The sequence below is a fragment of the Micromys minutus genome, assembly GCF_963924665.1.
Source record: "Micromys minutus genome assembly, chromosome: 25".
Taxonomy (NCBI): Eukaryota; Metazoa; Chordata; class Mammalia; order Rodentia; family Muridae; genus Micromys; species Micromys minutus.
The window spans coordinates 39,097,262-39,124,424 of record NC_137960.1 but is presented as its reverse complement, the minus strand read 5'-3'; the positions used below and the strand labels follow the sequence as shown (position 1 = coordinate 39,124,424).

General features: G+C 45.3%; 2 protein-coding genes across 4 annotated transcripts in view; one reads left to right on the top strand and one right to left on the bottom strand.

Annotated features, from left to right (window-relative positions):
- SESN1 (sestrin 1) overlaps window positions 1-11,342 on the top strand; it is an 87,719-nt gene extending 76,377 nt beyond the window's left edge. For 2 of the 3 annotated variants that reach the window (XM_080937863.1, XM_080937865.1), the window contains exons 5-10: window positions 840-1,082; window positions 5,003-5,150; window positions 6,275-6,387; window positions 8,040-8,230; window positions 9,336-9,480; window positions 10,246-11,342. In XM_080937863.1, coding sequence (XP_080793989.1) covers window positions 840-1,082; window positions 5,003-5,150; window positions 6,275-6,387; window positions 8,040-8,230; window positions 9,336-9,480; window positions 10,246-10,332 — 927 coding nt within the window. In that variant the 3' untranslated portion in view covers window positions 10,333-11,342. The remainder of the gene's footprint in view (window positions 1-839; window positions 1,083-5,002; window positions 5,151-6,274; window positions 6,388-8,039; window positions 8,231-9,335; window positions 9,481-10,245) is intronic. The other variant, XM_080937864.1, reaches the window with a different exon arrangement.
- An 8,060-nt stretch (window positions 11,343-19,402) lies between these two features.
- Window positions 19,403-27,163, bottom strand: part of ARMC2 (armadillo repeat containing 2) — a gene marked incomplete at its 3' end in the record, with an annotated part of 93,481 nt that continues 85,720 nt past the window's right edge. The window contains exons 15-17 of the mRNA XM_080937630.1: window positions 25,925-26,057; window positions 25,502-25,662; window positions 19,403-19,560 (exon numbers count right to left, since the gene is read on the bottom strand). Coding sequence (XP_080793756.1) covers window positions 19,403-19,560; window positions 25,502-25,662; window positions 25,925-26,057 — 452 coding nt within the window. The remainder of the gene's footprint in view (window positions 19,561-25,501; window positions 25,663-25,924; window positions 26,058-27,163) is intronic.

The following is a 27,163-nucleotide window of genomic DNA, read 5'->3' as shown; positions in this document are numbered from 1 at the left end:
TCAGGGTTCAGCTCCTCTCATAGACGTGAAGTGCCATCTCTTTATCTTTATTTGTAGATGACATCTTCAACTGTTTCCTTCTGACTGTAGAGGTCAAAAAAAAGTTAACTTTCTCTGGAAATGTATACCACATGATAGAAACCCTTAAAATATATTTTTGGTCTTATCCATCCATGTTCTGGAACATTTTAAACATTTTAAACAAAATAGAATTTTCTTCTATTATAATAGAAGAAATTGTCAAGAAGGTATAAAATTTGGATATGATTAATACAGTACCTATTAGATTGTCAAGGAAAAACACACGTGACTATAAAAGAGATAAATACTATAAGCACCTGGGACACAGAATTTGACAAATTGTAAGATTTATACATTACTGTTTGACACAAAATCAAGGACTTAAGAATCTTTAGAATGAAATTGCTCAAGCCAAAGCCATTGTCTTTTAAAATTCCTTTAAGAGGCCTGAAAAAAATCAAAAACAGACATTTGCAACACTGGTGTTCACTTTAACATAAACTCTTTACATTTCCACTGAGAAGATTCATCCGTTATTCAACATCTAAAAAACAGCAAGTGGTTGTAATCAAAACAGAATTATCTTACATATTAAATCAATTATTTGAGATTCAACTTGACAGTGTATTAATAGAAGTTAGCCTATATTTCAGGATATAGTTTTAATAAAATTTAACAAGTTACAGGTTTTATGTATTTTAGATTGTAATCTTAACCTGGCTTTGTATAGTGTCTAGTCCTGTTTTCAGTCATCTTTAAATTGCTGAAATGAACTGTTTATAACCAGCACATCTCAGATTCACATTTTCACAAACCAGGGGCTTCTGAAAGCCGAGGAGCACAGCTGGTCTCTCGCGGAGCTGGTCCACGCCGTGGTTCTGCTCACACACTACCACTCTCTGGCCTCCTTCACATTTGGCTGTGGAATTAGTCCAGAGATTCACTGTGATGGTGGCCACACCTTCAGACCGCCTTCTGTTGGTAACTACTGCATCTGTGACATTACAAATGGCAATCACAGTGTGGAGGAGATGCAAGTCAACTCTGCAGGAAATGCTCCGGTAAGTGTCTGCTTGGCTGTGAGACTAGTTACTGCAAGTGCTTCCTGCAGCCTGCTAGAAACCCGTCAGGTCTATAGAGATGTTAGGTCTCGTTTTAAAGGGTGAATTTATTTCTACCTTCAATGCCCACCACTAGTCTAAACACTAAGGGCTATACAAAACTGTGGACCCTTCTGGGACGGTCCCCTCATGTCATTTCAGGTCTGTGAGCCAAACAGGACCAGCTCATACTGAGTATCCACAGCTATGATAAGGAAATGCTTAAAATAGTGGCCCTGATAGAGGAGGTTTCCTGCCAGCAGCAGCCATGTTCTTTCTTCCTCTTCTTCCTCTTCCTCCTCTTCAGAAAAAGGCTGGCTTTTTGAAAGTTAAATCAACTTTTATCTCCTAATTTTTCCCTTATTTTCATGCTTAATTTTGTACAGACGTAGAATCTATAACAAAATGATAACTGCTGAGTGTACATTTGTTAAAACACTGAGAGTTTGAATGAGAATGGCCTCCATAGGCTCATAGATATGCATGTTTGGTTCCCAGATGGTGGAACTGTTTGGGAAGGGTGAGGAGCTGTGGGCTTGTTGGCAGGAAGTGTGTCACTGAGGGCGGGCTTTGAGGTTTCACCCACACCCACACCATTCCCAGCAGCTCTCGTTGCCTTCTGCTTGTGAGTTGGGATAGAAGTTCTAAGCCTGCCTACCTGCTGCATGTCCCACCATGATGATAGTGTGTCACGCGCCCCACGTCCCGCCAGCAAGAACAACGTGCGACAACAGGATTCTTCTGCGAACAACTTTTATTGTACAGTACTCTTGATCAGGGGACCACGTGGAAGGAAAATGCACTGCTTATATATGCTACCTGATTGGTACACCCTCCAGTATCTCATTAGCATGCCCGGAGAGCGGGCTGTGACGCGTGTAGTACATGCGTACTATGTCCTTCTAGCTGGACAACGGCTCTGTTTGATGAATCATTGGCGGGAAGCTGGCACCATCTTTGGGTGCAGCACAAACGGCTCCCAACATCAGTGGACTAACTCTGAAGCTAGATGCAAGTTTCCAGTTAAATGCATTCTTCTGTGGGATACTGTGGTCATGGTGTCTCTTCACAGCAACAGAAAAGTGACTAAGACATTTTTATTTCTAGCTTCTGTTTTGTTAGTCCTTCAAAATGAGTCAGAACAATTTGATTTTATTTTCATTAAAAAGTGTGCATGCCTGCGTGGGTGGGTAAGATCAACATTTTGGAATTGGTTCTCTCCTTTCCCCTTTACGTGGGTTTCAAGGATCAAAGTTGGTCACAGGCTTTCAGTGTAAGCATCCTTACCAAGTGAACCAGTTTCAGTGGCCCACAAGTTGAATTTTTCTGTAACTTGAATTCTTGTATACAGTGGTTTTAAGTTCCTCACATCACTAGTGCCTGGAAACAGGCAGGTGTGTGCAGACTGACAGACTTTGGTGTATATGGTCGATGCTGGGGAAGTTATCAGGCTTCTCTGAGTTGGTTCTTTTATGTTTCCTATAAAACGTAAAGTTCTTGTGATAAGGTCTCAAATGCCCCTGAAGAATTTGAGTGCCAGCTTCAGTGTGTGTTGTTTACCATTTAGACTCAGTGAGATTCCCATGAGGAAACATGGCTGTCAGAATGGACCACAGCACCATTCCGACAGGTCCCAAGGCTAACCACTGGGCTCCATGTGCTTACCAATTATTTACCAAAGCTTGGAGGTTCTCATGGCTGAGAGATTGCATGTCAATTGCTAGGGTACTGAGCTTTGGTTTCTTACTTTCCCTGGTAAAGTTTCTACTTTTTTTTTTTTTTTGGTTGTTTTCTGTTAGGAGATAACAGATAACAGGAAAAACATTGGAGGTTTTATTTTTCTAATTCATCAGCTCCATATGTCCAGATTTTAATTTGCATCTTTTAGAAGTGTACAGTTCACACTGATGACGCTGGGCAGTGAGCTGCCGGACCCTGTTCTTCAGGTGCATCTAAACGTACACGTTTAGATGGAAATGGTTTGAAGAGCAGATGAAGAGCGTGTCCACATACAGTGTTAGCATCTCAGTACTGAACGCTGCTAGACACGGTAGGCAGCCATCTTAGCACGTGAGGGTGGAACCCCAGAGTGGAGAATAGGCCGGCCTTGAACTCACAGAGATTCAACTGCCTCTGCCTCCTTAGATCTGGGATTAAAGACATGCACCACTACACCCACCTTACAAGATTGCAAATTTGGAGCCAGCCATGTTACATACTGATTTCAAAGCTTTAGCTACATACTGAGACTTTCTCAGATAATGACGGTGGTGGTGGTGGTGGTGGTCTGAACTTTTTAAAAACCATCCCAACTTTTGCAGATTAGTTAAGTAGCAAAAGAATCATACTTTGTTTTTCCTTTTCTTTAAAAAGTTTCAATATAATTTACCAAGAATTATCTTTCCTAAAAACAATTAAAATCTGAGGAATTTATCTTAGTGAATTAGTTAGTGAGCAAGATACCTGGATAAACATGATGCATAGTCTGGTGCCCTGTATCCCAACACCGGGGAGGTGGAGACAGAGCATCAGGAATCCGAGGGCATCATGAACTGTGTATAGCAAGTGTGAGGCCAGCTTCAGCTACATGAGACTTTATCTCGGTAAAACACAAGAAAGAAAAAGTAAAGCTAGTATGTGTTGCAGAGTTCCTTTTTGGCTCATTGTTTTGGGGTTGGTTTCTGACTGTCTCTTAGAGACAGGAAAGAGCTGTGTGTCAGGTTCCACATAGAAACACTTCCTATCACAGATTACTAGAGAAAGGGTGGAGTGTGGGATATGTTACCATAATTTCTGCCATATATCATATAAAATATAAAATTTCTTAATACAGAATTATCTTGACAACAGACTTATGTGTTCTAGTAAACTAAGCAAGCCGCTGACCCTTAGAGATTTTTTCCTGGGAGGCAGGCTCTGTTCAGCATCATGTGCACATAACAGCTTGCATTTGGTGCGCTAGAGGAGAGTACTGTGTGCGGTGACTGGGAACGGGGGGGGGGGGGGGGGGGAGGTGACACTGAAGGACCAATGAGTGCAGGTCAGGATGCAGTGACCAAGGGCTCAGCGCACTCCTGGGTGCTGGTAGAGTGCTTGCTTTGCATGCACAGTTGCACACTTGGAATCTCAGCACTCAGGAGGTGAGTCCAAAGCACAGGTTCATCCTCAGCTTCACCACATGGCTAGAGGCCAGCCTGATCTACGTGAGACCCTGCATCTCAAACAGATAGACAGAAGGAACATTCTCAGCAAAAGAAATGAAATTCATGAAGGAAACCATCACTTTAGTATTTAAATGTTTATATTTGGAATTTTAAGACTTCTTTCATGAAGTCTGTATTCCATAGATGTGACCCAGGACTTAGAATAAGGATACACTCATGTGATGGGAGTGGGAATCAGTCCTCACTCTGCTGCTCCGGTGGCAGCCCCAGCATTCTGGAAAAGACCCTGTAGTCAGCCCAGCCATCTGAGGACATGTCTCATTTTTTAATTGGTAAACTGTATAAATAGAACAATGACTATTTTAAAAATGATAGACGTGTTGACAGTCTACTCTGTGCACTTATTTAAATTCTCAATTTTTAATTCTGCTTTAAATTGTTAAGTTTTAATCTTTAAGATAGTGTAGTTACTATGTTATTTTATAAGAGTAGAAGGCATTATAATTTGTTGAGATACTTTTCTCATATCTCAAATTTTAAATATCTTTACCTAATAGGCTAAACAATCACACTTATTAATATACATTAATATTATATGAAAATGTTTTTTACCATATTCTGGTAAGATAAAGATTCTTATGAGACAGACTTAATGAAATTTATGAATTTCCTTCTGTGCCTGCCATATGTAAAATAAAGTATTCTCTCTCTTCTTAGGTAACTGATGCCTTCTTTGAGGTTGAAGCTCTCATGGAGAAGATGAAGCAGTTACAGGAATGTCGGGAGGAGGAGGAGGCCAGCCAGGAGGAGATGGCATCGCGGTTTGAAATGGAAAAGAGAGACAGCATGTTTGTCTTCTCTTCAGGTAAGAACAACCAGAACATGTCAATATAGTTTATCTTACAAGCCTAACTTTTCTTTAAGATTTATTTATTTATTATATGTAAGTACACGGTATCTGTCTTCAGACACACCAGAAGGTGGCATCAGATCTCATCACAGATGGTTGTGAGCCACTGTGTGGTTGCTGGGAATTGAACTCAGGACCTCTGGAAGAGCAGCCAGTGCTCTTAACTGCTGAGCCATCTCTCCAGCCCACAAGCCCACCTTTTTTTTTTGAAGAATTTCAACACATCTTTAAAGGTGTGTCTCTCAGGAAAGCTATTGCAAGGGCTTTCCTCCCTACACATAATTCATAAGGGCGGCAGCTGAGGGGGGTGGACATGTGAGCAGCAGGTCACTTGATACACTGCCACTCTCCACTTGTCTTCTAAATGCTGTTGTTGGACGTGGACAGGCAGGATGAATGTGCCACAGATGCTTGTGGGGGTCAAAGACAGTGTCTGCACCCAGTTCTTTCCTCCCCAGTGGGTCATCAGAGTAAACTCGGTATTGGGCTTGTTGGCAAGTACCTTCCCCCACTGAGCCATCCCACCAGCCCAGCACTGATTTAGTTATCTTGACTATTAGCCAAGAGGGGCAGTAAGTTAAAGTCGATGCTTTTGAGATCCTTAAATATATAAAATATGGCAGAAAGACAGAGAGAGAAGAGTCAATCAAAGACAAGTGAGAGCAGAATTCCGTGAATGTTTATCTTATCAGAGAGTTGTGTTTACTACAGTGTGTTGTGATAAGTACAGTGTGTTTGTGTTAACACTTTATTGCAGTGGGGTGTAGTAGACTCCTCAGCATTCACAAAGCCCTGGGTTCATCCTTAACACCACATAAGCCAGGCATGGTGGCACATGCCTATAATTTAGCACTCAGAAGATGGAGGACAAAAGATAAGAAAGTTCAAGCTCCTCTTAGCTGCATGACTGGTTGAGGCCAGTCTGGGATACATGAAATGGTGCTACAGACTGTTCTGGTCCTTGTCTCTTATTTACTCTCAAAACTGCTTCTTACATTTCTCCTTCCCGGGTAAGATGAATTTTATCTTGTTTTCAAAGACTTTTAAAAGACTTTTTTTTTTAAAAAAAATCATTCTAGATGATGATGAAGTTGCACCAGCAAGAGATGTGTCTCGGCACTTTGAGGACACTAGTTATGGCTACAAGGATTTCTCCAGACACGGGATGCATGTTCCAACATTTCGTGTTCAGGTAAAATTGCAACGTGTATAACAAAATGAGACCTTTTAGTGTGATGTGTGTGTGAAAAAGAAACCTCTCAGTGTGATGTGTGTGAAAAACAAACCTCTCAGTGTGATGTGTGTGTAAAGAAACCTCTCAGTGTGATGTGTGTGTGTGAAAAAGAAACCTCTTGGTGATGTGTGAAAAAGAAACCTCTCAGTGTGATGTGTGTGTAAAAAACAAACCTCTCAGTGTTATGTGTGTATTTAAAAAAAAAAAACAAACCACTCAGTGTGATGTGTGTATAAAAAAAAAAAAACAAACCTCTCAGTGTGATGTGTTTGAAAAACAAACCTCTCAGTGTAACGTGTGTGTGAAAATGCCACCTGGACCTGAGAACCCTGTCCAGTGCTCAGCAAACGCTTCTTCAGAGCAGCAGCAGCAGCAGCCCTTTCCTCTGGCCAGAGTCAAAGCTGAGGATTCGTCACTAGCAGCAATTATAGACTGTCCCTTTTGCTCTTAATCACGCAGGCTTTTCTGTTCACCAGAGCCATGCTATAGCTTAGTGTGTAGTGAATGTATTGCTCAGTGTTTAAGTAAATACCAAACGCTGGGACTATGACTCCCAACTTGCCCAGGTATTGTTATAGGCCAGTGCTAAGTAATACCTATTAGATTTATGAAACTAGTTGAACTTTAAAGACTTTTTTGCTTCTTTGCCCCCACCCAAACTAAAATACTGTTTAAAAGGACAGAATTTAGGTGCTCAGAGCTGAGCTGTCATGAAGTACAATAAATTCAGAATGAGAGGGGTTATTGTGGACTGAGTTTTATGGAGAGAGACTAGAGTGTGGCATCTGAGAATGTGGCTCAGTGCTGGGTGGGTTTCCTCAGGTACCACAGGGGCCCGGGCTTCCATCATAAGCAGAAGAGTTGGAAGTCAGTCATTCTCAGTGTAGCTGTCCAGTGAAGGCTGAGAGACTGTACTGAGAGCTGCGCACAGGCCTCCTGCTTCCATCAGGAGGCAGAGATCTTAAGCTGGTGACGTACCTTAAACACCATGCAGTTTACAGTAGCATCCAAGTGTTAGAGCACAGTGTCAGCGTGCATGTTTTAGGAAACAGCAGAGAGAAGTACAAGTCAGCAGGGCTCAGGAGTTGTTTGAAGGCTTGCAGTGCCAAGGAGGGTTTATATTAGAGTTGGAAGGCCTGCTTGATCGGGGTGGACATCAGAAGGGAGAGGACAAGGAGGGGTGAGGGAGGGATGCATTGTTCTTCATATTCATGTTACGCAGGCCAGGATAGGCTCTAAGTTGTGGGCTCTCTGACTCATCTTTCTAAGTACTAGAACAGTGGGTATTAGCTACCACAGCTGGGTTGGAAATTCACAAAATTTGAGAAACATTTAAATGTCTACAGTGATGGAGAGCTGAATGCATGTTGTCCCTGGAAGCTAGGAGGAAAGCTCAGAGAGAGGAGATCTGTGGCTTAAACAGCCCAATTGCAGTCCATAGCGTTTCTCACGGTCCAGTGTGGACACTGGGAGCAGACTGTGGTGTCAGGGAGACTGAGGCTCACACTCACTGGGGAGACCCTGGCTGCTGGTGCTCACACTGCAGCACTGTGGACACGGAGCTGTTTGCACACTTTAACTCTCATAGTAACTCTTGTCCTTGTGTTTAGGACTACTGCTGGGAAGACCACGGCTATTCTCTGGTGAATCGTCTTTATCCAGATGTGGGACAGTTAATCGACGAGAAATTTCACATTGCTTACAATCTTACTTACAATACCATGGCAATGCACAAGGATGTTGATACCTCAATGCTCAGACGGGCTATCTGGAACTATATCCACTGCATGTTCGGAATACGGTCAGTCTGTTCTCTTAGCATTTATAAAGACACTTCCTCTACACAAAAGTCTTAGGTGCCTGCATCGCGAGCGCATGAGCACACACACACACACACACACATACTCACTCACACACACACTCACTCACACACACACACTCACTCACACACACACTCACTCACACACACACACACTCACTTACACACACTCACACACATACTCACACACTCACACACACACTCACTCACACACACTCATTCACACATACTCACACACACTCACACACACACACACACTCACACACTCACACTCACTCACACACACACTCACACACATTCACACACTCACACTCACACACACACACTCATTCACACATACACACTCACACTCACTCACACACACACACTCACACACACTCACACACACTCACACACACTCACACTCACTCACACACACATTCACACACACTCACACTCACACACACACACACTCAGCTTATTTTTCAAGTTCTTGAGCTTCACAGACCCACTTTATCACAGCTTGGGCCTCCCCCGCCCCAGCTAGCCAGGTGAGGCAGAGGTAAGGGTTGACAGGTGGCAGCTGACTTGGAGAGGAGGATAGGAGATGAGCCCGATCAATCAGCGCCTACACTTTGGCCTCCTGCATAGGGTTAGGACCAGCTTTGCCAAGAGCTTTGTCTCCTTTCCACTGAAAGCACAATTTGTGATCACACAAATTTATCCATATTTGTGATCTGAAACCCATGATCGAAACAGACATTGCAGTGTGCAGACTTCTCAGCCTCTCCTAAAGTAACACCTGCTGGCCTCTTGCTCCACACACCTATTACACAAGTAAATTACCATTTTATGATATCTAATAGTACCAGCAATAAATGTAAATTCTTACTGTCAGCACTAATCTGCGCTCTGTTCAGAGCTGGTTTCGGCACGGCTCTGTGTGAGGCTGCGATATGCAGTTCCGTGGTAGCCAGTGCTGTGGGGTCAGCATTGCCAACTGTAAGGAGAGTGTGCATTCACATCTGTGCATTCACATCTGTGCACTGCTAGTAGACGAGACCAGTGCATCCGACAGTAGGTGGCTCATTGCTACATCTCTCAACAGATACGACGACTATGACTATGGTGAAATTAACCAGCTGCTGGATCGTAGCTTTAAGGTTTATATCAAAACTGTTGTGTGCACTCCTGAGAAGGTTACCAAAAGAATGTACGATGGCTTCTGGAGACAGTTCAAGCACTCTGAGAAGGTGCGTGCTCATGTGGCTGCCATTGGCTCTGTCATTTGCAGTACTGTTACTGTCCTCCCCTCAAACCCACTCCATCATCAACAACCTGAGAAACCCCATCCAGAGCAGCTCGGGAACTCTAGAGAGAAGAGAGCGAGAACAGACGGCCAGGCTGCTCTGTCCTCAGAAATACTGGCAAAGCTCTCTCCACCCAAGACCACATTTTGTAAGAACTTTTAAAAACTGTATAAGCAGAAATGGGTAGAAGCATCTTTCTAGAAATTGATGGTTTGGCAGAGAATTCTAGACGCCTAACAAATCAGTGCCTAGATTTTTGAACTATGGCAAATACCCAGGAAGATATGTGGTTAAATGTAAATAGAATAAGACACTTATCCCAAAAGAAGTCAGACATTGTCCTCACAAGTAAGGACGTAAGTTCTTTGGTAGCACTCGGAACGCGCAGTTGGCCCCTCAGGGTCATGTCTCTGCGTCCAGATGCTAACAATGGCTGTGTCTATGTGAATGAGTACGCACAGCATCCTGTCATGCCACAGACACTGTGACAACCTCCGAGTGCTTGACATTGTACTTACTCTGAGTGACAGGCTGTGCGTGGCCATGTGTATGTGTGCTGTTGGTGTAAGGGACCGAACACCCAAGGCGAATCTTGAAACCAGCACTCAGTAAGGGACAGATAACTGTTCATTTGGGACTTTTGTTCACTGAATGCACAGGAAACCCATTTATAACCTGCTCTTACATGATGTTGTATTTCATACTCAGGTTCATGTTAATCTGCTTCTTATAGAAGCTAGGATGCAAGCAGAACTCCTGTATGCTCTGAGAGCCATTACCCGGTATATGACCTGATGCCTCTCCTGCACTAACAAGGATCCTGAGCGAACAGCACAGTTAGTCTGCAGGGGATGGACCCAAGCCCCGGGACCAATGGTAGATAAAAAAGAGTTCAGAAATCCACGTGCCATGATTCCTGCTATTTTACAGTGTCTGCTACTTACTGTGGGACATCACTGCCGTCTAGCAGTGAGCACTTGTCAAGAAAGGCTGCTGGCCACGGTATTTGCTTTCTGACAGTACGAGATGCTGTGAACTTGTTTCAGTGCAGCAGCTGGTAATTCTCCAGACCCCACGGCTCTGATGGCAAGGTCACAGGACAGAGTGTAAAGACTGGGACTTGGGTACTAAGTTCATACATGTGGAATGGAGCGGAGCTCGGAGCTGCTGTGGCTGGGGATGAGCACGTGGTTCTCCCAGCAGAGTGCTGCTGCCACCGCTGCTGCCACCTGAGCCCACGTCACACTTGGTGTGGCTTTGAATTGAACTCATGCGCATTTTTTCTTGCATCTAAGAGAGCATAGAATTATTACTCACAGGTTAGCAAGACCCCGTTGGCAGTAAGTTTGTTCCTTTCAGTATAGTTTTTAAAACTCAGTTGTTGGATGATATTACGGAGACATTCTTAAGACTTCCTCCAATGTGTCAGTTATAAGAAAGATGGGCTGTCTTTTCATGTGCTGTCTTCCAATACTCTCTGACCCTGGAGGGCAGCTGTTTTGTGAGGGATTTTTGTTTCCAACACTGATAATGGAAATGTTGCTGTAAACGACTGCACAGCGTGTGCCGGGTGCTCTGCCCTGTGCTCCTGCTGACCCTGACTTTGAAGGTATACAGCTCCTTAAAGAATAGAGCTGGAAAATATTTTATCCAAGTTACCATATTTCTATCTTGATTTACAAAAAAAAATGCTAACTTTGAGATACAAACAGGTTTGAAAAGAATGAACTAAGTACTTTGTATTCTGGAACAGTAAATTGCTTTTGAAGTCTGTCAGTATTATTGGTATTTTTCAATAAAGAATAATTTCCACGGTTTGCTTTATTAATTTCCCAAGTCATACTTTAGCTTCACAGTTAGTAGCAGAATCTGAGTTTGAGTTCTGAACCATGGAGATTCCCACACACTGAGTCAGAGGAGACGGGCATTCAGTGGCTCAGCTGTTCTGAAGACGCCTGTTTAAAAGGCAGTGCAGTAGGGTAGGGAGCAGTGTGGCAGCTGTGGGGAGCAGTGTGGCAGCTGTAGGGAACAGTGTGGCAGCTGTAGGGAACAGTGTGGCAGCTGTGGGGAACAGCTGTGGGCAACAGTGTGGCAGCTGTGGGGAACAGCTGTGGGCAACAATGTGGCAGCTGTAGGGAACAGTGTGGCAGCTGTGGGCAACAGTGTGGCAGCTGTGGGGAACAGCTGTGAGCAACAGTGTGGCAGCTGTTGGGAACAGTGTGGCAGCTGTGGGGAACAGTGTGGCAGCTGTGGGGAACAGCTGTGGGCAACAGTGTGGCAGCTGTGGGGAACAGCTGTGGGCAACAGTGTGGTAGCTGTAGGGAACAGTGTGGCAGCTGTGGGGAACAGTGTGGCAGCTGTCTCAGGACTGCTGGGAGGCCATTGTGCATCACTACAGCTCAATACATGGAACCCCATATCCATCGAAAAGGTTTACTTGGGCTCATGATTCTGGGGGCTGGGAAGACTAAGACTAGATGGCCATGTCTGGTCAGAGCCACAAGCTACTTCAGCTCATAACAAAGCAAAACCCAAGCTTTCATGATCATGAGCCCATTCCTATGTGAAAAGTAGGTCACCCATTAATTGAATGCCATTCCCATGAACCAAGCATGTCCTCCTCGGTCCCACAGCCCAGGTCTACAACTTCTTTCTGGAGGACACCCTCAAACCACAGCAGATACACCCATTGGGGGAAACTTAAAAGTTATCTACAAATGGCCCGATACTTTAGTAACTGTGCAGTGGGCGTGACCTCCTGCCTCTGCCCCTTGCACACTGATAGCTGGCATACGCTACAGCCAGAGACTAAGTTAGCAATGCATGGAGAAGTGCTTTGTGAGGATGAGGAGGGGAGGGAGAGAGGTGGAGGGAATAAGCAGCTGGGGGAGGTGCCCTCTTAGGCACAGCTCACACGCAGAGGTAGCGGCTGCTGCTAGGTCCCCGAGAGCCAGCGGGGACGCCTGTTTGCTACCACTCCAGTTCTGAGGAAGAAAACAGATATAGGAACTGAAGAAGCTCAGTGAGCTACACATGAGATCAGCGACAGAGCCAGTAAGGAAGCCTAAACACTACTGTATAGTCCAACTATTGAGGGGTCAAAACAGAAGACTAGAAGCAAGGAAAGAAAAGAATCAAATCATTACCCGTGAGCGTATAAGGCTTGTAGCTTCTCAGCGAAGCCATTCCGGGCAGCATACAGAGATGATACATTGAAAAATACCAAAAGAAAACAGCTGTCAATCAAGAATGCACCCATCAGGGGCTTCCAAAGGTGAAAGGAGGTACGGGTTTTCCACATAAACCAAAACTACGGGGATTTATTACCATTAGACCAGCCCTACAAAAGAATCGTCCCTGAAAGGCAAAGGACCATCTAGGCAGTGGTCTTTCCCGTACGGGGCCACATGAAATCAAAGTTCAATAAAGGGAAACATGAGCAAGTTTATGACAGCCATTTGTATTGTGAGTCTGGGACTTCAGCTCACTGAGTTCTGACAGAGTTCACAAGTGATAGAGGCATGAATAGAAATGTCTAGATAAATGGGGATGCTCTGTGTAAATTGTGAATAGAGGTACAGGTAAGTGTATAAAGGCACAGTTTTTCTATGTTAAAGTTGTTACCAGTTAAAAATAGATTGTTACAGTGTTTTCTATGTTTCCCAAAGTAACCACAAAGAAAACATGGCTGGTATGAATGCAGAAGGGAATGAACAGATAATAAAAGCATGTCTCTAAAACAGAAACAGAAAGTGAAACCCAAAGAAAGCAGAGAGAAAATAAGGGCCAATGGACTACAAGAGATGTAGAAGCTGGTTAACTGTAAGTCCTTTCCCTCCGTAAGGGTGCCACCTATAAATGGCTCCACAGACATAACCAGCCAACTGGATATTTTTTAAAAAGCATCTATATGCCGCATATAAGGGACTATATTTCTATATAAGGGAGCACATATTAATATTCCATACAAATGGAAGGCCAAGTACAGAGATGGTTATATCCGGGAAATCAGATGTCAGTCAAAAGCTGTCATGAGCATGAAAATTGGACTTGTATCACTATAGAACCCAGCAGATCAGTTCAGCAGGAAGACTCAATGGTTACAAACATACACAGTGGACTATAATAGCTCTAAAATACAGAAATCATGAGAGACACGGACATGTACCCATGCAGTGTCAGTGCATGACATCAATGCCCCACTTCCAGTAGACCAAAGGTCAGAGAGGAAGGAAAGGGCTTGGCCAGCACAGGAGGCTGACACACACACAACACTCCATCAGTTACAGCCCAATCCACTCTTTTGTGTGCACATGGGCTATTCCCGGGACTGAGTAAGTCAGGCCACAGACTAACATCCCCCGATGTGCATGCTGATGACAGTGACATGAAGCTAGAAATCACCAGCACACAGAAAATGGGAAAACCCACAAGGATGTAAAAATTAGATAACACAGCCAAAAAAAAAAAATTGGGAAATTTGCAAGCATCTCTTTTCAAAAGGAATTTTTAAATGCAGCACTTAAATGTACTGGCTGCAGTAAGGAGGGGAAGCTACATTTAAAAGGGAGGAAAGAGAAGGGGCAGAAAAGAGAAGGAGGGGACAGGAGAAGAATTAATCCTATTACAAGAAACAAGGGAAACAAAACAGCTTTAAGGATCATCAAAGTTTTCTTATTTTCAAAAGATCGACACAATTCATCTTTTGTTAGCCACGTTAACTAGAAAGAAAAAATCAAATAGTTGAAATTAGAGGGCCGTCAAGATGGCTCAGTGGTAAAGGCACTTGCTGACATGCCTGAAGACAGGATGAGAGGGGACCGGCTCCTTACCGATGTCCCCTAACCTCCACAGGTATCACTATGACATCCGTACAGATGCTTACGCATGAGCAACGTATGCTTACACACACACACACACCCAGTATATGTAATGTACATATACGGTAAAGTTTATATAGATTAGACATGGATAACATATATTACATAGTTTACATACCATGACTGTGTCAGGCCCTGATTTTAGACTCCGCAGCCTCCAGGGCAGTGGACAGTCTGTGCTTTACTGACTGGACACGGCCTTTTGTTATCACAGACTGAGCAGATGTAGACACCATGAAAAAGTTTTATTCTCAAAATTATAAAAACAGTGTCAGGAATTAAAATCTCGAGTAAAAGAAAGCTGTGCTCCTGGGTCAGAAGGCCTAACGCTACAGTGCGTGTGCCACGCCCGGCCATCCGCATATCCACTGCAGCCATTTTTACTTCTCTGGGATCTAGTTCTTCGTGGGAGAGAAACCCATATTCTGAAGTTTACATCTTTCTAAATGTCTTCAGTCCCAGGGATGGAACGTAGGGCTGTCAGGCAAATGCTCTGGGCCCAATTCTACCCACAGCCTCTGATTACTCTTCATTCTCAGATGGCCTCTTTTAGTTGCCAAGGCTGGACTTGAACTCATTATGTAGCCCAGGATAGCTTCCAGCTCCCTCTCCTGAGCAGACCTGTTTCAACTGTGCGAGGGTTTGCCCACCCAGCCCGATGGTGGGAGTTCAATCCCCGGGGCCCATGTGTGATGGAAGATAAGAACCAACTCCCAAAAGTTGTGTCTGACCTTCTCACATACACTGTGATATGTGCATACTACCCCTGCCTCACATACACACATGTGCACACACACACAGACAGAAATGTTTAAAAAAAGATTCTCAAAGACTTAATTGTAAGATCTCCCTCAATGTACAAAACTCCTAGGAAAAACACTGGGAACCTTTTCGTGGTGTTAGATTTGACCAAGACTCCTCTTGGACTATGACACTCAAAAGCCACAGGCAGCAAAAGGAAAAACAAAACCAGTCCCAACTGCAGCAGACTTTAAGTGCAGGACGCTGGAGCGGAAGGCAGCCTGTGGAGTGGTGGGGACACTATACAAAGGACCCCAAGAAGAGCTGGGCAGAACCAGGCTCTATGAGGAATACACTTCTGTTGTCAGCCACTCAGACTGTGGTGTTTTTGTGATTAGAGGCACCTCTGAGTATGTATAAAAATAAGACATCAAAGCAGCATTTGCACACCCATTTTCACAGAGCCACCATCCAAAACAGCCATGGTTTAGAAGCAATATGGATGTCCAACAGTGGGTGGATGAACTAAGTATGATATATGGATGTACATGCACATAGGTGTGTGTGTGAGAGAGAGAGTGTGTGTGTGAGAGAGAAAGTGTGTGAGAGTGTGTGTATATGTGAGACTGTATGTGTGAGAGTGTGTGTGTGTATGTGTGAGTGTATATGTGTGTATGTGTGAGAGTGTGTATATATATGTGAGGGTGTGTGTGTATGTGTGAGTGTGTGTGAGGGTGTGTATGTGTATGTGTGAGAGTGTGTGTATGTGTGAGAGTATGTGTGAGAGTGTGTGTATTGTGAGAGTTATGTGTGAGAGTGTGTGTATTGTGAGAGTGTATGTATGAGTGTGTGTATATGTGAGAGTGTGTGTGTGAGTGTGTGTATGTGTATATACATGAGAGTGTGTGAGAGTGTGTGTATGTAGGTGAGTATGTGCATGTGTGTGAGTGTGTGTGCTTGTGAAAAGAAAGGGAATTCTGTTGCTTGCTGTAACAAACCTAGAAGACAAGGCAGCTACAAAAGGCAACTACTATCTGGTGCCATTTCCTTGAAGCTGTGGAGAGTCACTAGGCTGTAGCCTCAGAAAGGGGAAGGCAGGCAGAGGGACAGCACTGGGTACACATCCTGGCTTACAGGAGAACTTGCTGGACTTCTGCTGCAGGACAGGGTGAGTTCCCTTCACATTACTGAAGGACAGACTTCAAATGCAGCCATGCCAGCAGGCCTCCGGTGAGGTGAAAGGGTTTGTGTGTGCACAACTTGAAAGAACTAATAAGACTGTCTATGGAGACAAGGCTGAGGGGAAGGGGCATTGGAGGTAATGTGTTCACCATGCTACGTTTACACACTGCGTATATACGTGTGGAATCTTCAAAGAGGAAAAAAAGAGGGGGCTGGAGCCACGGCATTCTATTTCTTTAAGTTAAGAGCACTCTCCTAGAGGACCTGGTTTTGATTCCCAGAAGCCAGTGGTGACTCACAACCATCTGTAACTCCGGTTCTAAGGGCATGTGGTGCCCTCTTCTGACCTACACAGGTACCAGCATGCTGGTGGTACAGAGATACACCTGCAGGCAAAACACCCACACACTTAAAATTTAAAAATATAAATATAATGGAAGACAACCTTCCCCTCAGCATCAGCAGCTCCCCCTGAGGCAACCCAGCGACAAGGGGTCTAGTTTTTGTCATTTTTAGTCATTGCCCCACCCCCAAGACACCTGCAGATAGGCAGACACAAAGGGCTCAGGGCTCAGCCTACCTGCGTCTCAAGGGGCCGTGTTTCATGTAAGGAGGAGATGGGGCCCCGCCGTGAACTAGTAGTCATACATGTATTGTGGGAGGAATACGTTTTGAGTGGGAGAAAATTTAAATTTTTTAACCAAAATAATGTGTAGCTTTCCATGGGTCACACAGATTTATGTTCTCAGTACTTGAAGAAATTGGGCTCTGAGGTGACATGAACTTCATCTGCTAGGCTGAATGATCCCGAGTGTATGAATGGATTAGAACTCGCCATTAGCAAAATATACCTGCTTCTGGAAATGTAGGGCATTCTAAGAGGTTTCAGCAATCCATTCAGCCTGGCGTGCCTGCCTTCATTCCCGAGGTCACATTTGGGGTCAAAAATGAACCATTCCTAAAGCTTTCTCCAGGAAGAACAGCAAACCTTCATCTGGCTAGTATAATAAATCACAACGGCTTGGTCTTTCAAAATAATTTATTTAAAGGCAAATGTATCCTCCTGAGACAAGCGAGTGAATGGACTCCCATCACAATAATTACAGTGTGTGCCCAAACCTGCTGACTACGGCTGTGCTCTACACTACATTGTGTGTTAAGTGTTGGTGGTCAACCTCATTAGCTCTGGGCCCAACTAAGAGACACATCCGCCTGCCAGGGTGTTTCCTGGGAAGCTTATGGGGGAAGACAACCTTCCCCTCAGCATCAGCAGCTCCCCCTGAGGCAACCCAGCGACAAGGGGTCTAGTTTTTGCCTTCCCACTTTTGCACTGGCTGGCAAGTGCATCCACTATGGTTTCATTGCTGCTCTCTCATTGACTTGGGGGTCAAGCATGGACTGAAGACCGAATGCTCCCCAGGAATCCTGGTCTGCGTCACCAGACTGAGGCTGCCGAGGCATTCAGCCTCCTGGACTGATGAGACATTGGCTTCTCACAGCCATTGTTGGACTTCCCAGACAGTAAGCCAACCTAATAGATCTCTCTCTCTCTCTCTCTCTCTCTCTCTCTCTCTCTCTCTCTCACTCACTCTCTCTCTCTCTTTCTCTCTCTCTGTCTGTCTGTCTGTCTGTCTCTCTCTTTCTCTCTCTCTCTCTCTCTTTCTCTCTCTCTCTCATTCTCACTCTCACACACATGCACACACGCATGCACACACACGCATGCACACTATTCTTCTAAGAACCCTGACTAATGCACACACTAAAATAAAGAGAGGTAATATTTCTCTCTTTATAGTATGACTCAAGAAATTTAGTTAATTGTCTCAAGTGCCCCCGCCCCCCAGCAGCAGAGATAGGAGTCAAACATCTGCCTTCTGGCTACACTCCTACTTTCTAATCGTCATTTCTCTTGGATACAGTCTAATGAGGGGGAATGCATCTAACTAAGTCACCATTTCAAATGAGAAGAAAGATACTTTTTTCCTTTGTTTCATTTTGTTCAAGAGGTACCTGGGGCTGCAGTATGGCTCAGTGGTTAGGAGTACTTGCTGCTCTTCCAGAAGACCTGAGTTTGGCTCCTAGCACCCGAATCCAGCAGCTCAAAACCATCTGTAACTCTAGTTCCAGGGACTGACACCCACATCTGGATTCAAGGGAATACACACACACACATACACACACACACACAGCATATGTTTACTAGAGGCTGGAGAGATGGTTCAGTGGTTAAGAACACTGGCTGCTCTTGCAGCAGACCTGAGTTCAATTCCCACCCCCGACATGGAGGCTCACAGCCATCTATGACAGCAGGGGGATCTTACGCCCTCTTCCGGCCTCCACGGGTATTGCACGCACAGGGGGCATAAACATACATCCAAACAAACAAAGAAAAGAAGAAAAGAAAACCCTAAAATCTAAAAGGATAGGTGACCTGAAGCAGTATTTCCTCCTACTCCCTTGCTGGGGATCAAACCCAGGGAGGGCCTTGAGCCTGGTGGTCATGTGACCCACCACTGAACTACCCTGCCAAGACTCCAACTAGTTTCCTCTACTTTCTGCTTATCCCTCCTCTCAGGACGAGGTCAGCACCTTACTTCTAGCTGTAGTGAGAGGTGCAGTTGAGGTTGGTGTTGTGCCTCCCTTGGGGCCACTCTTCCCGGGGACAAAGGCTATGTCTCCATTGTGCTGTCCCTTAGCTAGTGGCCTGATGGAGCTCAGTCCAAAGCTGTGAAACTGGAATTTTTAAGGATCTCTTCTAAGTGATTTCAAGGCAAATAGAAAGAGAAGTCTTAAAAATGCATATATTTCCATCTCATACCTCTCATAGCAGAATATATGTATGTGTGTATCTATGTGTGTGTGTCTGTGTATATATATATCCATTTTCTGTAAGACCTAGAAAAAGAAATGCATATTTCTTTCAACATACTTAGGCTATTCGCTAAAATCAGTACTTCAAAGACGCTCAACGTGTGTGAATACTGAAAACCTTTCACGCTTTTACCGTTTCCCGAGAGTGAGGGAGGACTCACTTCCCGGGTCTGCCTTCAGCCTGTGTCAGCTTAGAACGAAGGGACAGGCAGGGGCTCCAGGAACGTGTGGTGACCCTGGATGCGCTTTAGAAGCTGCAGTGCCACAGGTTTAAATTCCGTTTCCCAGTGGAGCCTGTGATAACTTCTTAAGTCTTGGTCAAAACTGCCATCCAGGGCTAGCTCTTCATCTGTATCAGAAAAAAAAAAAAAAAAAAGAAAAAAGAAAAAGAAAGAAAGAAAAGAAAAAAGAAATCAAAATTACAATTACTTGGCACGTGTCTGCACTATCATTTCCCACGATGGAACTCTCACTCGGGGTTACCTTTTTAATATCACCATGATGTGACAGCACAGATGTGAATTATGATCGATTGATAGGTGTTTGTTTGGTGTGTTTGTTTTTGAGACAGGGCTTATGTGGCCTAGGGCTTATGCTGATCTATACCTCCTAGGCTCATGTGATTCCCCTGCCTTGGTAAGAATGTGTGTGTGTGTGTGTGTGTGTGTGTGTGTGTGTGTGTGTGTGTTTTACATTAGTTCTTTTATTGTTGTTCTTTTGTGGGGGTGTTTTTTGAGACAGCGTTTCTCTGTGTAGCCCTGGCTGTCCTGGAACTCACTCTGTAGACCAGGCTGGCCTCGAACTCAGAGATCTGCCTGCCTCTGCCTCTGTGCTAGTATTAAACACATGTGCCATCAGGCTTGGCCCATCAGTTATTGTTATATTATTATTGACATTGTGAGTGTTTCTGGGTGTTTGCCCTGATTGTCAGCCTGTGCACCAAGTCCATGTCTGGTATGTGTGGAGGTCAAAGGGCACGGGCTTTCCTACAACAGAAACTAGAGCCACTGTGAGTCCCTGTGAGTGCTGAGGAGTGCGACAACTGGTCTGGAGTTCCAGTCCCTCCAAATGCAGCCTCTGAGGTGCTTAGTGCTGGAGATTGCTAGCGTGCACCAGTGCGCCCCGGCAAAATCAGTGTTTTTAGTGTCTTAATTTAAAAGGGCAATGGTTTGTTTTGTTTTTAGAAAAAAAGCTCTTTGGATTGAAGTGAACCTTTCTTTCAATAATCTCTTAAGTTTCATTTGTCTATTAGTTTGCACCCAAACATCAATCACAATTTCTCAAAATAAACGAAGAATAGACAGCCTCCTCATAGGAGCGACAGGGAGGCTAATCGCTTAATGACTGAGAGGCAGGAAAGGACTTGGAGACTCTTTTGGGCAAATGGCCAATTTGACACAAAAGTCACTCCCTAACCCTACACTTCTCATAAAAAATTGGGGACATGGGAAATCTGAGTCCTCAAAAGAGAACATGGACAATGCAGAAAAACGCTGTGGAAATAAAATGCAACATAAAACTTACATTTGCTTCTTAATGCAAGAATGCACCAAGTCTGGGAATGCCCTTTTAGGGCTCCCCAACCTCAGTCCTTACTAGCCACTGCCTCTTCGCTTGCTCCTATTGGGCCTCACAGACTTCCGGGAAGTACACCGGCTCTGCCATTCCTAGTCGTGGCCAAAGCCGGACAACCTACGCGGTAACTGTCGAGTCTCAAGATGACCACAAATCCTGCCATTTACGTAACGTGCAGATGTGACAGGGCCAATTAAAGCCGGTTGGACAGTGCCCCATGCCTTGTTTACAGTGTCAGCAGCAGACATTGCTTATCTGTTCCCTGTATACTCAGCACTAAGGGCGTTAGTGTCACCAGCATTAGATAAGGGGGTGTAGGATCCCCATCTGGGCTGCCACCGCCCCTCGGGATCAAGCACAGAGTCATGCAGCTCAGAAACAGGTTCCATGCAGACCCAAGCACTCCAGCCAGGCCTCCCTGGAGATCGTGTAAACAACCCTTCCCTCTCCACCAGTGAGATAAACCTAGGCCTCGCCCGTGCGGGAAGGGCACTGCCCATGTTCTAGGCCTCCAAAGGCCTTCCTGTTTGGCTTCTTCTTGGGCAAGAAGAGCCTGCTAGACAGACTGACTCCAAACTGCTAGACCCTCTCCCTATTCTGGTTCTTCTGAGCACTAAACATTTGTCGGCAAAGTCTGTCTTCTGTTCTTATTTCCCAAGGTGTTTGGTTCCAAGTCCTGGGAATCTTTCTAATTCTCTCCCCTGTTAGGGCTGTGAATGGACTTGGTGGGTTGGCACACCCTCTGTTTCAATCTAACGTTAACACTCTGGAGCCCTTGCGGCCCAGCTTATGTAGAAATTAGTTCATCGGTTGTCAGATCATACTGACACTAAGTCGGGATAGATGGGATAAGAAAAATCCAATAGCTACAGATAAGAAAAATGCAGACATTAAGCACGTTAAAGAGTGCCGCCTTACACTAGGTATTAAAGTTTGAACTTGGAGTGCATGGAGTGTCGGACGCTGTCCTAGTCTCGAAAGCCAGGTCCCACTGTCCTCTTGTCACAAAGCCTGATGCTGAGGATGGAAGAACCTCAGGATAAGCATACAACTGAGCTCAGGGCCAGCAAGAGGGCTCAGCAGGTCCAGGTGCCTGTGGCTAAGCCTGATGACCGGAGTTTGATCCAAAAACTCCACATGATGGAAGAATAAAAACCAACTAACCCCCAGCATTGTCTTCTGACCTCCATCTGTGTGCCATGGTGTGCTCAAGTGTGTACATACATACACACACACACATGCACACACATACACACAAACTCACATGCACACACATACACAGACACACACACAGAGACACACACATGCACACACATACACCGACACACACACACATGCACAGACACACACACAGACACACACATACACAGACAGACAGACAGACACACACATGCACACACATGCACACACATACACAGACACACACACATGCACACACATGCACACACATACACAGACACACACACACAGAGACACACACATGCACACACATACACTGACACACACACATGCACACACATACACACACATGCACAGACACACACACGCAGACACACACACAGACACACACATACAGACAGGCACACACACAGACACAGACACACAAACAATAACCATGACTACCACCACCACAACAAAACCCGACCTATACACAACATCACAACAATAAATTCACAAAAGTAAACTTGACACTTTTGTCTGTTTGGCCACTTTGTGAAAGGAACTTATGGCGGGTCCCAAGATAAACACTTCAATAATGAATATGTTAGAAATGACTTTGGGAGCTAGAGAGATGGCTCAGTGATTTAAAAAGAAAATGCACACTACTCTTGCAGAGGGCCCGAGTTCAGTTCCCAGCAGCTCACAAACACCTCTAACCCCAGCTCCAGAGGAGCCACATCCTCCTCTGGCTTCTGTGTATATGCACTTGTGGCATACACTCACACAGACACACACATAGATACATTGAATATATATTTGTATATATATTATATGTAATATATTGAATATATTGATATTGATTATTGAATATTGAATTGTACATATATATACATATATTATATCCTCTGTGTCTGTGTGTGTGTGCACGCATACACACTGGGAAATTTTAGATTATATGATTATGTCAAAGATTGTCACTCTCTGAGTTTCATTTCAGCAAGCTAACAGTCAGAACTATACTTTAATCACATATATTTTCAAAACCAACACCCACACAACAGGATTTTGTGATTCACCCTTGATCTGCTTTTATCACAGCCAGTCTAATCTTTAGCCCCCTTTGAAAGAACTGAAAGTCAAGTGCCCTGCCCCCAAGTGCCCACTTCACTGGCACTGTCTGACTCAGCACAGCCATGGCTCTTGGCTGAAGGCAAGTTCTGAGAGCCACAGTAGCGAGAGGGGCCGAGCCACAGCACAGACTACACAGCCCACAAGGCCCAGGCCTCAAGATTGACAAGGAGGGGAGATTGCTCAGTGGTTAGAACACTAGCTTCACAAGTGTGAAGACAAGAATTCAGGCCCTCAGACCCCCAAACACTGGCTGTGTCAGCCACCTGTATCCCAGTCCTGAGAGGCTTAGACACAGGCTCCTTGGAGCAAGCTGGTTCCCGAGAGCAGCCACATCAGCGTGCTCTGGGTTTACTGAGAGACTGGTCTTGGTGAATAATTCAAGAAGATCAGCTGAAGATGGTTCTCACCCTCAGCCTCTGCCCTGAATGCACACTTGTGCACGTGCACTCACACCCTTGAGAAAGAAGATCATCAAACGATGCCCGTTCTGCTCTGTCCTGTGAGCTGGTTTCCTGACCAAGCTGAGCTGATCTAGCTGTCCACACAACTGTGGCTCTGATGGGGATTTGCTGGAGACATGTGAACGGGGCACAGAACCAAACAGAGGAAAACCAAGGGCAGATGTTGATCCTCTGATGAAAAGACCCATGAAAGTTCAGAAAACCGTAACAGAGCGACCACATAGTCTATGCTTCGTGACCAGCCCAGGAGTTCTGTGATTTGACCATGGCCACAGGCTTCAAAGGCTGTGAGAACCTACAAGGGGGAACATGACACGCGTGGAGGCCGAAGGCTGGGACAGCCCCATGGGAAACTTGGGAATGGAGCGTAGGTGATAGGCCAACTACAACCAAATGCCTCCTGGAGATTGTGCCCTGCCACACCTTTTCTGGCTGGTCCTTATAGGCTGGTGGCTTCTGACATGCCCATTACTCACAGCTGATTGTCCCTAGCTTAGACAGCCAAGGACAGTCTTTCAGGGAAGCACACAAAAACTCAGCTTCATGTTCACAAGGCCACCGAGGACTTCAACTGTCTGCAGCCGGACTCATTCTTCGTCTTACTCGGAACTCTAAAGCCCGTACACACGGGAGTGCGTATACCTTTACAACAAACTCCATAATGGCCAAGCAGATCTGATTCTTTAAAGTAACTTCCGAACCTCTGTTCCTGTCCAGTGCTATTCTGCAACACCCCTTAGCATTTATAAAGCATGCTAGCCATCCTGACAGACTTGTCTGGTACCAGACACACTATCAGACTTGGTGTAAGTGAACATTCACTCCTAGGCACTCTGAATGGGAGGCATCAATGAACTGAACTTGGGATTAAGAATAGAAACTTGAAGAGGCACTGTGGTTTTAACAAGAATGGCCCCCATAGGCTCACAGATTTGAACGCTTGGCCATTAGTGGTACTACTTGGCAGGGACTGGAAGGTGTGGCCTTGTAGGAGGAAGTGTGTCCCTGGGGGAGGGCTTTGGGGTTTTGAAAGCCTAAGCCAGGAACAATCTCTCTCTCTTCCTCCTCCTACTACCTAGAAATGTAGAACTCTCATGTCTGTCTGGGTGCTGCCCAGCTCCCTGCCATGCTAATGGGTTAAGTGTCCGCAAGTATAAGAAACTCTTGCTTTCATAGGAGCTGTCACAGTCATGGTATCTCTTCCCAGCAGCAGAACAGTGAGTAAGAAACTCTTGCTTTCATAGGAGCTATCACGGTCATGGTATCTCTTCCCAGCAACAGAACAGTGAGTAGTAAGTCAAGAGGCTAAGCCCAAGGTTTTTAAAATTTACAAAGGATAAAGCAAGAATGGAAATGTTGGCGCTGTCTCACTGGAAGACTTTGGAGGTCTTTTATAGTGCTTCTGTTGTGACAACTGTCTAAGCCTTCCTGAGACAGAGCAGAGTTGGGCGCACTCTCATTCCACAGACAGAAAGGCACACAGTGTGAGAGATGCAGTATTTAAATGACAGCGCAAATGCGAGGCGGAAGGACTCAAGCCCGTGGCTTCTGAGTTACTCTCAGCCTTTCCACATAGCTCTGCTGGTCCACAGATCCGGATAACCACAGACCCCCACCTCCACGGGGGAACAGAACTCCTCAAATCATTCACTTAGCAAATGGCCTACGTTATTGTCTTTAGACCTACACTAGGTTGGAAAAAAAATTCTAAAAATATGGAAAAGGTTAAAGAAAATGATCTTCAGTTTACGTGCTTTTGAGGACCCGACTGTGGTGCCGAATTGATTCACAGCCCCTTCTCCACATGATAATCTATGCCACTAATTAACGTACAGATTCATTTGAAACCATGACTTCATTCAAAACAGCTTTTAACTATCTCTTCTTAATGACGACGAAGTCTACAGGCTTTTTAATCACAGGGGCTCACCTAAAAACCGTCGTTTAATCACAGGGGCTTACCTAAAAACGTCGACAAGAGGATGAGGAGTGTGTTGGTGACATCGTCTCCAAAACACTCGGATGCGTTGGTGATGTTTTCACTGAAGTTCCACAGGGTCTTGCACACCAGGCAGGCCAGCTGCCAGTCACCAGGGCCGAACTCTCTCAAGCAGTCCACTAGCCTGAGTAAGAAGTGCCAAACTTGAGTGTTAGTGGGTTGGCATTTGCCTTCAAGTTTTAGGTTGTCATAACGCTGGCCATCTGAATTCCATAGGATCATCACTTAAGTTCATGTCTACAAAGTTAACTGACTACAACGTTTTCACTCATGTACCTCTGAGTTACGTAGATTCTAAACCCCCCACTCCTCTAGTGGGATGATCGGTGGGCCCTAACCTTTCAGGAAAAACATGTCCCCATCAGGGTCCACGCCTTGAAGCTTACTTTTTAACGCCACCACCTTCTTTCAGCAAGGCCCGCTTATCCTTATCCACCGTGAGATTCAGGAGGACCCCACAGGCAGAGAAGCAAATATCCTGGTGCTTGACTTCCAGCAACGCAATCATGAGCTTGTGTACTGGGGGGGGAACAAACATAGACCAGTGAGCACCCACAGACCAGGAGGCCTGCGCCCCAGCTGGGGCTGAGGGATGGGGTGTGGGGGAGAGAGTGGGAAGATGTGGCTTGCCACGCTGGACTGTGGTTAGTGTGACTAACCCATTCCTCCTCATAAGTTTTATCTGATTCCCATTGTAGACACAATAACGCCCACCACATTTAGAGCTAATTCCTGCCTCCCACAGCTCCTAGCCCTATTTCTGCTACCACTGACCCAACAGCAGCTCCGTCTCCAGGGAGATGAGTCCCCCACTGGTGGGAAGGAGGGAACATGGGTAATATTTCTTCCTACTTCTGGTTGTTCTCAAAGGCCCTTTTGAACTTCCAGTTGTAGCTAGCTCTAAGGCACAGACCTGGGACAACAGAGTCCAGTCATGATGAGATCTTTCCTGATAACTCCAAAACACAAGAGATACTTAGATGGCTAGAAACCGGCCTGGCCAGCTCAGGGCTGCTAGTGCAGGGTCAGTATGCTAGGGGGCGGAGCAACCATTTTCCCCTTACTCCTAGGGGATGGAACAGCAGACCGAGTCCTGTTTTCTCATCTTGGAGTAGGGGTTCAGTGAAAGGATTGAAAGAGTTAAAGTTTCAAGTTAGCCCCACTAACCCTGCCTTGAGGACAAGTATGTCTCAAGGCTGAGAACAAAAACCACAGACCACCTGGTCTCGATAAGGTCTGACTCTGCAGTCCTGAGAAAAACTAGTATGAAGGTCAGTGTGCCCCAAAACAGGGTGATCTGGAGTTGAATCCTATCCAAAAGCAGACAGAGTGTGCCAATTTGAATGAGCCAATGAAATTGTTATGTGCTTGTTGCTAACAGCTTATGTAATTTTCCCTATAAATATGTCCCCTAATTGAGTTCAGGGTCGACTCCTCTATCTCCTGCGTGAGATACGTGTCGTCCCCAGAGCTCTGGTCTCTGCCCCGCCCCAATAAACCTCATGCCTGATTGCAGCAAGATAGGCTCTCTGTTGAGTTCTTGGGTTTGCGTTCTCCCGGTACTAGAGTGAGGGGCTTCCCCAATTCGGGGGTCACCACCATATCCCATTTATGAAGCACCTGAG